At 33.8% G+C, this 14,645-nt stretch overlaps 1 protein-coding gene across 1 annotated transcript in view; it reads right to left on the bottom strand.

Annotated features, from left to right (window-relative positions):
- alpha-Spec (alpha spectrin) overlaps positions 1 to 14,645 on the bottom strand; it is a 509,808-nt gene that overhangs the window by 398,963 nt on the left and 96,200 nt on the right. The window contains exons 8-9 of the mRNA XM_090406229.1: positions 11,232 to 11,376; positions 320 to 436 (exon numbers count right to left, since the gene is read on the bottom strand). Of these exons, the coding sequence (XP_090262355.1) occupies positions 320 to 436; positions 11,232 to 11,376 (262 nt within the window). The remainder of the gene's footprint in view (positions 1 to 319; positions 437 to 11,231; positions 11,377 to 14,645) is intronic.

Genomic DNA, 14,645 nt, shown 5'->3' with positions numbered 1-14,645 from the left:
ATGTAATCTTAAAGCAAAAATAAATATTAATCATTTTTCTACAATATGCTTTTCTATATCAGTACATATCCATATTAAACATAAATATCATGAAATACACAGTCAGCAGTGAGAAATTAACAAATAATGAAAATTATCATCTAGAATCATAAAAAATGGTATTTCATAATAGCATTCTTGTACTGTTACTTCATTAAACAAGCTGTTTTCTGACAATTGTGATGTCAGAGTAAATTTGGTTTTACCTCATTTTGCCATTAAAATTACACAACTATCAGGGAAAAAAAAAAGGAATGAGACTTAACTTTATGATACATACCTTGGATTTCAACATTTCCCAATTAGCTACAATTTCAGCATGCTTAGCTCTGATCTGATCACCATGATCTTCATGGATACTGCAAAGACGTTCAGCTTCTTGTCCTAGTGTCATTACCTAAAAAATACATAAAACATATATCATCATTATCAAGTTCCTGATATATAACCTCATGGAATGTACAGGATATTATAATAGTATTACATAAAATGTTTACAATATTACCAACCTTCCTGTTGAGAGTTGTAGAAAATTAATCTGTTATCTGTCAGGACAATAAATATTATCAGACTTGACATTTTAGTCTTCTAAGGCACTTCTTCCAGTCAAATCCACTTAGAACATGATATTCCTCAGGGTCTTTTTTCATGCCATTCTAACAAAAAAACACTTGCTAACCTTTCTTTTCACATTCAGTTTAAGTGACCATATCACCTGAGATTAGCTCTGCTCACACATCCCTGATGCTAAAAATGTTAAGTTTTTCCCCATATCCTCATATCTGTCATATCATAACTGTCATATCTGAGGTCTCCAGTCATCTTTGATTATGTTTTATTTCTAGCCAAAGATCTCAGATCCACAAGTTAAAATTGGTTTGAACACTAACTTGCATACAATGGATTTAGTGTTTTGACAAATTTCTCTCCTATTCCATATCAATTTATTCAAATGACTTCCAACCATATCTGTTTTGCTAATTCTGTTGTCTGTTTCCACATTATCTTGCAATCTTCACTAAAAATTGTGCCTAATAACCGAAACAGAGTTTTCAGCTATTAGGCACATTTCAGTTTAGTTAAGGCATCCTATATACTTCTGCTGGATTTGCTTAGGACATTACCAGCATAAAGTAAAATGCTGAGCAGAATAGCTCCAATTTTGATATGCAACTTTCCTTTATAATGTGATCCATACAGATGATCAATAAGACTGAAGATAATGTGCATCCTTGTCTTACACCTGATTTAACATCAAACCATCTTCCTGTACCACCTTCAATTCTAACTGCTGACTTACTACTCAAATATAGACGATATATCGCTCGATATATATATATATATATATATATATATATATATATATATAGTGTGTTCCGAACAGTTTTTCTTTTGGTATCTTGTTGCATGCTGTTTTGAGATCTACATAACTCAAATACACATCCTTGCTATATCTCCAATTCTCATTTATTTGTCTTAAATATAATACATGATGAAAATATATATGAACTCTAATATGTGAAAACTCTCTACTATGATGCCATTCACAAACATCCATGCCACAGTTTTGAGATTCAATCCCAAAGCCTGTTGGTTGGAGGGTTAGTATGTTATTCATTGGCCAATCATGCTGCCATCTTTATGTAGTATGTCCATGTTAAGATATCTATCTCCCTTAAATTTCCACTTGAAGTGGTAGCCCTCTAATCTAGCAACTCATTTATTTTGCCACATGCTGAATGATAGTGTCAGTGACACAGATATGTTTATTGCCTATAGATCTATAGGCCCAGTGATCCAAATGCTGCAAAACCTTGCAGGAATACATTAAGCGTCATGTGAAAGTGATATCTGAGAAGAAAAAAAAAGTAGTTCTAAAATTCACCACCACGGATACGTTATAAACAGCAAATGCATCGAATATGCATATCTACTAGGCAAGTGCCAGCAGGGTTTCAAAAGATGGATGTGAGATTTTTCCCTTAATTCTGGTTGTTAATACCATCTACAGTGATGAAATTAACCTTGCCCCAATGTGCTTTGCTTATGAAGCTGTACTACCTCAACTGCAATGCTGTTGCTGAACTCAGTGAATTTCATTGCCTGAACAATTGTTCATGAGAGTGACTATTTCCATTTACTCTACAAAAAATGATTAGTCGTTTTGAAAAAACAGGACCATTGGGAGTTAGACTTGACAGAGGTTGGAAACCAATTAGTTCACAAGTGAATGAAGTTCTACTGCCATAGTAGAGCAGGCCAAGAATAACAGCATTGATTCTTGCAGTGCATGTGCTGTATCAAGACACATGGATGTGTCTTACACAACTGTCTGGAAATTCTATGGAAGATTCTGCATTTCTGCCCATTCAAGATAACCCTGACAAAGGAATTGCACCTGCAGGACATTGAAAATCGACTGACAATTGCTTTAACATTCGTTGCTTGAGTGCAGTTGGATGCTGTGTGGTCATGGATGATTCTGTGGGGGGAGGTGAGGCTCACTTTCACCTGAACAGAGATTGCTGTTCAGGTGAAATTGGATATGGGCTTAGCAAAATCTACATGCAATCCAACAAATTCCTTTGAATTCTCCTGAAGTTACTGTCTGAACCATTTATCATTGGACCATTCCTCTTTGAGGACATTTGCTAGTCAGGTCCTATGACCTGCTCAGTTACTGCCCAGAGGTATTGCGATATGATAAACAATTTTGTCGTGCCACAGCAGCACCTGTGCATGTATTCAGTCATTTATATGCAGAATGGGGGCCCCCTCAACACATCAATTCATCCACACAGGAGATTTTTCAAGAACATTTTATAGAAGCCAGAGTGATCAGTCATGCATTTCCCACTGCATGGCCACCTTGTTCACCTGATCTGAAACCCCCCTGTGACTTCTGGCTCTGGGAATTTCTCAAAGAAAGGGTTTACTGGAATCATCCTGATAACTTGCCAATGCTGAAAGGCTGATGCTGCAAAGGATGCAGTTTGTAGCACACCAAGAAAGGCAACACATTGAACAATACAGCCCATGAATGCATAAGGGAAATTAATAAAATTGTGTTATTTATGCTTGTTACTTTTCTCCTTCTTATTCACAAAAATATTACTACATCTACATTCAGTATACCATACAGTGCCCTCGTGATGAATTTTGAAGCTATTTTATTTATTTTTTTCCTCAGATATCACTTCCATATGATGCACACAACATATTCCTGCAGTGTTTCACAGCATTTGGATCACTGGGTGGTGCTCCACAAGGACTTAAACAGAGATATTTAAATTTTGATTATCTTGTATGTGTGATTTTAAAGTGTTTTGCAGGAGAGAGAAACCTGTCACTACTCTAGAGACTGGCTAACTTAGCTCTGGCATGGAAATCTTATAATAAATTACACACACACACACACACACACACACACAATCAAAATTATGTGATACTCCCTCCAACTGTGCAAGCATAGATATCACTAGTCAATATGCATATTTTGCCACCTAGAGATAACCAGTTCACTCGGAAGTCATTTCAATCTTGTATGTGGAATGTTGAATACGTAAAAAGAGTTAAGGCATTTCACAGAGGAGACTCATAGTCAACTGTCATCTGGGAAATTTATGAATATATACACTACTGCAGAGCAATATTTAATTGCTCTGCAGTGGTACATATATTGTTTAGTATGATATGCTAAAGAAATAGAAGCCATATAGGCTTGTATTTCTTAGGTGATAATGAGTTAGTAGGTCTAAAATACTAACAAGAAGCTAACGTTTCTTAAGAAGGCTGGTTATCTTATCCTATTGTCAGATCATAGGGAATTGTATTGAAGAATTATGTTGAACACCCATAAACAATCCCATAAATGCTTCAACGAAACAAAAAACTGAATGCCATGAATTTTTTCTCATGCAACAGCTTTGGGATTGTACAGATGTACACTTGCTCTACTGTTATTTTCATATCATAGGCAAGTCATTGAAATCTTACTTCTCCCAGAACATTTTTGGCAGACACGAATTTCATTTGAGAGCATCTCATACAGGGAAATTTAGGTGAGGATCTGTTGATTGAATCATAGTTTTCAGAAAGGGTTCCAATAGGAAATCTGTGAAACCTGGTGAATCCATTTAGAGAATATTTTTCATTATAATTACAATGATAGAGAATTCACATCTATATTTAGCTTTTGGTATTTTGCTTAGGATAAACCCACTGAATTCCACATAAACCATATTACTGCCATCTTTTTATTCAATTATGAACAAAAGATTTAATTACATATTTTTAATGCAAACTAATATTTTCTATATTAATAGAAAATCAAATAATCAAAAAAACAAAGTGAAATTTATTATAGCAGTTAAAATAATCAAATTCTATAAAAAGCATGCTGTTAATAGATGAAACAACTGTATACTGCAAACTCAAAACCCAATATGCTTCAGGAATTAATTTTTAAAAAAAATTAATTTCAATTATTAATAACAGCGATGAACAATATATATATTATTACATGACATCTCCATGGAATCCCAGGACTATGTATAATAATATAATACTATATTAATCTATACTATATTAGAACATATGCAGTTAACAGATAAAATGCTATATGTGCTGGTGGATTATATTGTTTAGACAATAGGTTATGTAGTGTTGTCTAAACAATATAATCCACCAGCACATATAGCATTTTATCTGTTAACTGCATATGTTCTTGGGCTGATGTACCAATTTTGCAACAGGTTTCTGGGAAAAACTCAAGTTTCTGGGAGAAAAAGCTGTGCTATCTCCCTATGAGATTGGCTATCTCACCTTTAACTGGAAAAAACCATATAAAGGTTCCTCTCATCATGATGTGAACTGAATTAAGGTCTTTTCAAATCAAAGGACACACATCCTGTTGTTCTTCAAACTGCACAACAGATGCATATAAAAGAGCATTGTTACAGAAATGTGAAAGCTTTATACAGTCATTTCTGTCAAGGTTAGATAAGTGGAGAAGGACCTCACAGTTTTCATTAAAAACATGAAGAAAACTCATACAGATTATTAGAATAAACCCACTGGATTCCACATAAACCATATTATTGCCATCTTTTTATTCAATTATGAACAAAAGATTTAATTACATATTTTTAATGCAAACTAATATTTTCTATATTAATAGAAAATCAAATAATCTTCATATTTCCTTCATTACCTTCATATTACTTCAAATCATCATCATCTTGAACAGAAGTCAGGACTATTAAAACATCCACAGAGTCTACACATGTTACTCTACTGAAGCTCTCTATGGAAAGCAAGTGACTGGATCAAACAAACAAACAAAAAAAATCTTATAACTTAATGGTTATAAGTTGGAGATTATATAACTACGACCCCTGCAACTTCAACATTAAGGGAATATCCATTATACCTTAATTTCTAATGTTAATGGGATCTCTGAACATCTCTACAATTCTAAGAAACCCCAACTCACACTTCTGACACCTAAAGTTACCTTCACTCCTTGCACTATCTGGCAAGCAACATCTGATGTCTTATCCAAGTGTTTACTGCTACTCATTCAGCAGTGCATATTTAGATTCAACTGGAAATCTACAGAAGTTCAGAAATTCATACAGAAGAAAAACACCGGAACATGGGGGTTGCTGAGCATGCTATTGACAACAGATAGAGTTATATAAGATAAAAAAGACAAAAATTTTACATTTTTATTAAAGAATCAAGTTTTATATAAATATTTTTTTAAAGAAGGCACTGCAAGGCCCTTCTTAACTCTTGTAACTTTATAAGAAATGATCACATAAAACTTATGCAGTTAGAAAAAAAATTACTGCTTTGAATACTGTTAATTAATGATAGTTTAATTTGTTTTTTTTTTAAATAATCAGTTGACCATAGAATTCTATTTGCTTTCTAGCTTTATATCATGCACTTATATACTATATTTAATTTTATAAAATTCTAGTGATTGTATTAACCTTCATCATCACCAATTTCCTGATATACAAGGTGTGACAATTTAATTCCCAGGTGGGCCACGTAGCGTCGCCGGTGTTTTGATTTAGTTGGAGTCACATGAGTAATCGTGTTTATACAATTCTTTTAACTAATGCAAGTAAACCTCAAGCCAACAAAACCATTTGCTAGTTGGCTATTGCAAAAATAATAGAGATCTGCATGTAAACTTTGGCATAAAAATGTGCGATTGAAATTTGGAGCAGCGTGTTAACATCAAATTTTTGTGTGAAAATTGGCAAAACTGCTACTGAAACGTTGGCATTGTTGAAAGTGGATGCTCTGAAAAAGTCAAGTGTCTTTGAGTGGCATAAGAGATTCAAAGGTGGACAAGAAGATGTGAACGATGATCCCAGAAGTGGGCAGACAAAAACAAAAACAACAGATACAAATGTGAATAGAGTGTAAGATTTAGTACAGTGTCTGATAGATGATTAAGTGTGCGATTAATGGTTGATGAATTGCAAATGAATCGAGAAACAGTCAGGGTAATTTTAACTGAAGAAGTCAGTATGCAAAATTTATGCCTCGAATCTTGAAGCAATGGATTCAAGTTGCAACTGATCTTTTTGCAAATAAGCATGTTTCCAAGAGCAATTATGGGTGATGAAACCTGGTGCTTCCAGTATGATCCCGAAACAAAATGCCAGAGCATGCAGTGGAAAACCCTGAGTTCGCCACATCTGAAAAAAGCACGTCACATTCGAAGTTCAAGACCATGCTGGTGTGTTTCTTTGATCACAAGGGGATAGTCCACTATGAATTCATTGAACAGGAACAAATGGTCAACCAACAATGCTATTTAGAGATGCTGAAAAGATTACAAGATTCTGTTTGGGAAAAAAGACCTGAATTGTGGCCTGACAAGTGAATCATCTATCACAACAATGTGCCAAGCCACAGTGCGTTCATCATGAGAGAGTTTCAGGCCAAAAAATCGATTACTGAATTAGGTCATCCTACTTATTCACCCAACTTAGCTCCCTGTGATTTCTGGCTGTTTCCAAAATTGAAGACTGCATTAAAAGGATGAAGATTTTCTGACATCACTGATATCCAGCATAATGTGATAAAAGAACTCAAGAGTATTCCAGAAAAAGAGCTCCAGGTCTGTTTCCAAAAATGAAAACACCGTCAACCCACTTCATATACCCTCAATGGCCGTTTAGGCTATGACAGCACAACATGATTAAGTTTACATTATTATTAATCTCCTATCAACAATTTTCCTCCAAATTAGACTATTACTTTATCAGCACATCAATCATGTCATATCTCATATTTTGATTTTCTAAGGCACTTCTGGCTGAATCAATCCACCTAGACATGTCCTGCTATAGGTTTTCCTGCCATCTTAGCATCAAACACCTGTTTTGCTAACCTTCTGTCTCCCATTCTTTAAGTGACTATACCATCTTAGATTAGCCCTGCTCACACATTCTTGAATGCAAACAATATTGAGTTCTTTCCTAATTGTTTCATTTCTAATATGATTCTGCCACTGATGCCATCCATTCACTCCCATAATTTTTCTCAGAACCCTCATATCTGTGATCTCTAGTCGTTGATTGAGTGCTTTATTTTTAATCAAACTCTCAGATCAATAACCTAAAACTATTGTAGTTTTAACACACTGTCTTGTATACTGCTAGTTTGGTGTCTTGGCTAATTTCTTTCTTATTCTATAGAAATTTATTCAACTGGTCCCAACCATACAAGTATGGCTTATTCTATTGTCTATTTCCAAATTTAATTTGTCATCTTCATTAAAAACTACCTAAATAGCAGAAATATTTTACTTGTTCTATAGGTTCTCTATTGAGAATGTAGCTGAAGTCTATTTTCATAGCTTTGGTTTTATTTTTATTGCTGATTTTCATGCCAAATTTGTTACAGCCATTAATCATTTCAGACAGAGAATCTCAGAGATTTGCATTGAACATGTTTAGGAGTACAATATCTGCATAAAGCAAAGAGCTAAATTTGACAGCTCTGATTTTAATATCAGGTTGTGCATCCTTGTCTTAACCCTGATTTTGCATCAGACTATCTTCCCGAATTTCCTTCAATCCTAACTGCTGACTGACAACTTAAATATAGACTATGTAGTGCTCTGTATAATGTTCCATCTATCTCATATAATTGTAGTGTTTTGAATAGTTTTTATCTGGGCACCTCATCATATGCTATTTGTAGATCTACAAAACTTAAGTACAGATTCTAGTTTTATTCCTATGATGCCTTAACTACTTGTCAAAGTAAAAATCTAATCTTGACAATCTCTATTTGGCCTGAACCCAGCTTGTTCTTCTCCAAGTTTCTCTTCCACCATCTTTCTCAAATTTATTTCATTTCACATTTCATTATTTCATAAATTCTACCTGGAACACCTAGTACAGAAATTCCTCTGTAATTCTCACATTTAGTTTCATTTTTTATAGATGGGTACTATGAGAGCTCTACTCCAATCATTGGGAATTCAACCTTCTGAATTATGCAAAGTAGCCACTGCAAAACTTTTATACCTCTGAACTTGAGCATTTCTAGGCAAATACCAGCTGCCTTTACACATTTCAAGTTTTTGATGTTTTTTTTTCCTACCTCAAGTATCAATATGTAACTCAAGTAACTCCTGTTTGCATTCCTCTTGAAAATTTTCTACTATTGCTTTGTCACTAATTGTTCATTTAAGTCTTTCAAAGTAATTACTCAAGACATGTCAGATATCCTTATTTTCTGCTTTCACGTCACCTTTATCATATTTGATTCCTTTTACAAGTACTCTTTCTTCCAATTCTAAGATCTTTTAATATCCTTCAGAGCATTTTGCCTCCTTCCTGATATTTATTTTTCATATTCTTACCAACGTCTTCCCTTTGTTTAGCTACTTTTACACACAGCTTATCCTTCTTATATTTTTTTCTGCATTCAACTTGTTAGCTAGGAACTTTTGGTATATTTTCTTCTCATTGTTGTCCAGGACTGCTTCATCATCTCATGTACACCATGATGTTCTTTCTATCCTTACAGCAATTTAACCACATAATTTCCCAGATGAATCAACCAATATTTTCTTCAGAGTTTGCAACTGAGACTCCAAGGTTTGGTTCTTGTTTACAAACTGTTTCAAATTTTTCTTCAATAATGTTTGTAGAAGTGAGTCTACAGTTTACCTGTAAATGTGGCTCATCTTTAATTCTGTAAACTTTCTTTTCAATGTGATATTCATTTTTATACTACTTAGCAATGAGTGATGGTCACTTCCTATATTCATGCTGGTTCAGGATACAAGAGTGTACAGAGGATTTGAAATTGGAAGTGACCATCACTCATTGTTAAGTAGTATAAAAATGAATATCACATTGAAAAGAAAGTTTACAAAGAATTAAAGATGTTATTGTTATTCACCATGTTATTATTATCAACAACAACATGGTGAATGAGGCTTTTCTTATTTCTTGTGTCTTCTCTCCATGCAAACTTGTGCATATTTTTATGTTGGAGCATGGTGTTAGTAATGACTAGTCCATGTCCTAAGCAAAAATCCAGCATACACTTACCATAATAAATGGTATTATTAAGCTTGCCCTATTCTCCAAATTTTTCCAAGACCTATATGCCTGGTGGGAGTCACTTCCTACTCTGCTGTTTAGATCTCCAACAAAGACAATTTTTCCATTTTCTTTATATCAGCTACCTGTTCCAGTCACTTCAAAAATTCCACCACTTCTTCCTTACCTTTTGTGAGCCCATAGGCGCAAATAAGTTACACTGTCCTTTCCCGATTTTGAAGTTTGCCCACACAACTCTGCTTGAAATGCCTTCCAATGAAAAGTTTATCATCATGTTTGGTGTTGAATGCTATTACTACTCCTTCATTTCCTTGACCATTATTGCCCAAATATAATATCCTATACTTGTTATTTATTAAAATCTCACCTGTTCTTGTCTCAGTAGCATCAATTATGTCCACATTGTACTTTTCCAGTTCTTCTGCAAATCCGATTTCCTTTTTATTGATACTCTTTATATTGATGGTTCCTATCTTCAGTACTTCTGATGTTTGGTTTATTCATCTTCTTCTAGATGTAGAGTCAAAAGTTGTTCCAATATATGACTTTCATTTTTTTGCCCACTTTCCCTGCCTTCTGTTTTCAGCAAGGAATCTTTAAGAAATATTGAGAGTGGTACATATTATTAATGTACCAGGTGACACCCCGGTCAGCATGAAATCTCGTCATCTTGTACCATCATATGTATTTGTGGTTTAAGCCAACCAAGTTCCAAACTGCTAGCCCATCCTTGTTCATTCAGTGCTCTGTGGGTACCTACTAATAAGGTGCACATGTAGGTGAGGATTGGACATTAGGTTAGAAGCCCCAGTTGGTTCTCCACATTCCTTAAAGCAGTTGGGAGGTCTCCTCCCAGTTATTTGGCTTTGATCCTTAAGTGATCTGCCTTATATTCATAATACAGCAATTTAAGTGTAATTTGGTATGGCATCTTTTGTAGCATGCAATAAACTTGTCTTGAATGGTCAATTAAGGCAAATGTTTAAGATCAACGTGTATGGCATAATCTTTCTAGCATGCAGTACTTGAGCTGACTGATTAATTAGTACATTCTTATTTGAGTGTTTGATACACTGAAACTGCTGATGGACTGTTATTTTCAGTCTGAAATAGCTATTGATTTTGTTGATTTATATGATAAATAAAATTATTTTGTATTTCTATTATATCCATGTTTTTGCACTGCACATCAAGATATAACAATCAGAAAAATTTGAGTTTGATGTAAATGAAGAGAACCACAACATTTTCAAATGCTGTGGTTCTCTTCAAATGTTGTGAGAAACTGCTGATGGACTGTTATTTTCAGTCTGAAATAGCTATTGATTTTGTTGATTTATATTATAAATAAAATTATTTTGTATTTCTATTATGTCCATGTTTTTGCATTGTACATCAAGATATAACAATCAGAAAAATCTGAGTTTGATGTAAATGAAGAGAACCACAACATTTTCAAATGCTGTGGTTCTCTTCAAATGTTGTGAAATATGAACTATTCCACAAGGACTGTAGCAGTCTTTTCTAGAGCTTTCAACAAGCATTTCACTACTAACTGTAGGCAATACTTTACAGAATTCCTACCTTATCCTCCAAAGCAGCTAAATCTCTCTCAATCCCCTCATGCTTTCTTTGCAATGTTTGTACACTGACTAGGTCACGTCCATAATCATCAGATGATAGCACAACATCCTTTTCTGTAATCCAAGTAATGGTTTCATCAGCATCCCTAAATTAAAATGATTCATTAGCAGTCATTGATATTATTAACATAAAATAAAATTTTACATAAATGTTTTAACAAAAAAGTTTTTTAGTTAGAAACTATTTTCTTCTATAAGAATGCTGACAATAACAACATTAATAATATGTACCACTCTCAATATTTCGTAAAGATAAATTATTTATCAGATCATTAATATTCTCTGAATTCAATTTTAAATTACAGTAGATAAGCAAGTGAGCACTGAGTGAACATCAGTCATTAAAACTATTAGTCAAATCTCAGTATAGTTAAGAAGGACACACAATAAACTGAAAGATATTAATTAAATAATCATAAAAAATAAATAAATAAAAAGAAGAAAAACTTGAAAGCAATGCATGGCTAATAAAATAGCAACCAGCATAAAAATGACAGTGTCTCATGTAGAATGCAACCATGTGAAAAGCACAGATTACCACTATCTCAACTTCGAAATCAAATAAATTGAAGCATATAGATTGTTCAGACAGACTAAAGACTACCTCAGATGTGAAAGGGAAGCCAAATACTTTTTTTTTTTTTTGAATATCAACATGTGAGAATGCCAATTCAATTAAGCATTCTATGGTGTCTTCTTACTAGCACTAATTCCTTGAAAATGCATTCATGTTTTCTTCTGCACAATAATGGATTATTCTTCTTCTTTTCTCATCTCACACTCAGGTACCTGTACTAACAAGAATGTGGAAGTTTGTAAAAGATTGTTCCAATTTTGTTTATAAGTTTGCATGCCATAATATCACTTAAAATAAGATTATTATTATTATTATTATTATTAAGAGAGACCTCCAGGGTGTCAGGAACTCAATGAAGGAGGCCATACTATTCGAACCAGCTGTCATACCTGTTCTTTAATTCATTCACGCTACTTACACACGCAACATCCAATGGCAATCCATTCCAATCACTCGATAAGAGAAAAATCTAGCCCTTCTTGACCATTCATTCTCAACTTCCAAGGATGCCTTGCATCCTTTCCCCACCCTCCATAAAATGAAAAATTCCAGCTAATGAAATTCTGTATAATCCTTTCAGAAGTTTGTAACTCCCAATCGTAACACCCCTCTTTCTCCTCTTTGCTAGTGTCTGCAGCATATAAATTCTTAATTTATATGCTGCATAATGAGTATTCCACAATACTGATATCATTTTTGACACTCTCCTTTGAGCTCTCTCTCTCTTCTGTATCGAAATGGTTACAGAAACCAGGAGACCAGACCTGCACACGCGCACACACACACACACACTAGTCCATCCAAGTGAGGTCTCATCTTGCAAATTCTTATAAAGAGGCAAAATGACTTCCTTATCTTTACATGTCAAGATTCATTTCAGCATTGCAATTATTCTCTGAATTGTATTCACAATTTTTGCTATATGAACTTCAACTCCCTGTCCACTAAAACTCCAAGATCCCTAGCCTCTTCAGTTTCTTCTAGCATAATCCCACTAATATAATACACTGGATATCTAATTACAACAAAACACATGACCTTACATTTATTAACATTAAACTGACAACCATTTTCATATGCCCACAATTCCAGACTATTCAAATCATTCTGCAAGTACTGCATATCAGATGCATTCCTCATTACCCAACCTATTTTTGCATCATCAGCAAAAAACTAGATGTCGCATGTTGTATTCATTGCTTCCCAATATCATTAACGTACAGATTGAATTACAGTGTACCAAGGATTGATCCTTGAGACACACCACTGATTACCTTGAATCTTGCAAATTCACCCATCCCCATACATGACTTTTTGATATTTGTCAGTCAGCCATCCTCTTATCCAGTATAAAACACTAATTTTCTAAGGAAAAAGCACAATAAAAATCATCAATTTTACATGAGCACTAAATTACACCAACCACCCACAATATAACCTTTAAAACTTTTTAAATATCATTTCAACTCTTTGAAATCTTGGAAACTTCATGAACAATTACACCCACAAATGCCAGAGTAACTTTTCTCCATAACTCTGGAATGTTTGCTACATCACAAGAGAATCCCTGAAGGGCAGTGTGATATATATATATATATATCACATATATATATGTGTGATATATAATTTTTTTTTTTGTGTGTGTGTGTTTTGTTTCTCACTGTAGCTTCCATAGCTCAGTTAGTAATGATGATGCACTTCAGCTGGAAAGAAGATCTAGGTTTGTATCCCATCAAAAATGTGAAGAAGCTTTTCAAATGAAGATAAATTAGCCAGTCTCACACAGAGGAGGCAGAGCTCTCTCATTCCCAGAAACTTGAGTTTTTCCATCCCACAAACAGAGACAAACTGAAGAGAAAATACAAAGTAGCGGACATACATAGCAGATCATGTAGATTAACCACTAATTAGGTTTCTATTAGGGATGTGCTGAACCATGATTTGGCCAAATAACCAAATATTTGGTTTGAAATATGACCAAAGCACTGAATATTTAGCTGAAGCATACTGAATTAAATTTTACAAAGAAATGTTTGAAAAAAATACACTCATTAAAAATTGATAAAATATTTTATAAAATATTTTAATGAGTACATTGTTTGTTCAAAGCATTTGTTTATAAAATTTAACTCAATGTTTTTAAAAAATTTTCCAAGTTTATATATATGTGTGTGTGTGTGTGTGTGTGTGTGTGTGTGTGTGTGTGTGTGTGTGTGTGTGTGTGTGTGTGTGTGTGTGTGTGTACACATGGAACGCTTTTTTAGAGTACTTGTATCCTCATAAGCTCTCTGGTCTTTATTTGCAACCTTTTAAACTTTTGTACACGTATTCAGATATGAAATAATCATGGATCTTTAATATCCCTATTTCTGTTTATTTTACATTGCAGAAATTACGACTTTTAAGCCCTTTGTTAAAAAGCAAAAACAAAATTTCTGTTTTCCACAAATATAATGAAATTATCAAATATTAGAAGTATTGAGCCAAGAGGACTTAATTTGGCATTAGTAAGTAAATTACTAAAAGGAAGGTATTATGGATCCATCCATGTTTTATAGCCAAATGTAGAAAGTTTTGAAAATTTATCAGACTTTGTGAAAATATAACTTTCTCATAAGTGTTCTGGTAAATTTTTGAAACTTTTTAAGATAGTTCACTGATGATGAATTTAACTTTTTGACATAGGACTGCTATGGTATGTTTAACTAAGGGTTGTTGCTGATCGTTTGAAACACCTCTCAGGCCAGTGAAACAAAAGCTGAATATACAGGTACCTGT

The sequence above is a fragment of the Typopeltis vanoorti genome, chromosome 16 (genome assembly GCF_054136105.1).
Source record: "Typopeltis vanoorti isolate ZY-2024b chromosome 16, IOZ_Tvanoo_1.0, whole genome shotgun sequence".
Taxonomy (NCBI): domain Eukaryota; kingdom Metazoa; phylum Arthropoda; class Arachnida; order Uropygi; family Thelyphonidae; genus Typopeltis; species Typopeltis vanoorti.
Note: the sequence above shows the minus strand (reverse complement) of the source record. Positions and strands in the feature narration are given on the sequence as shown.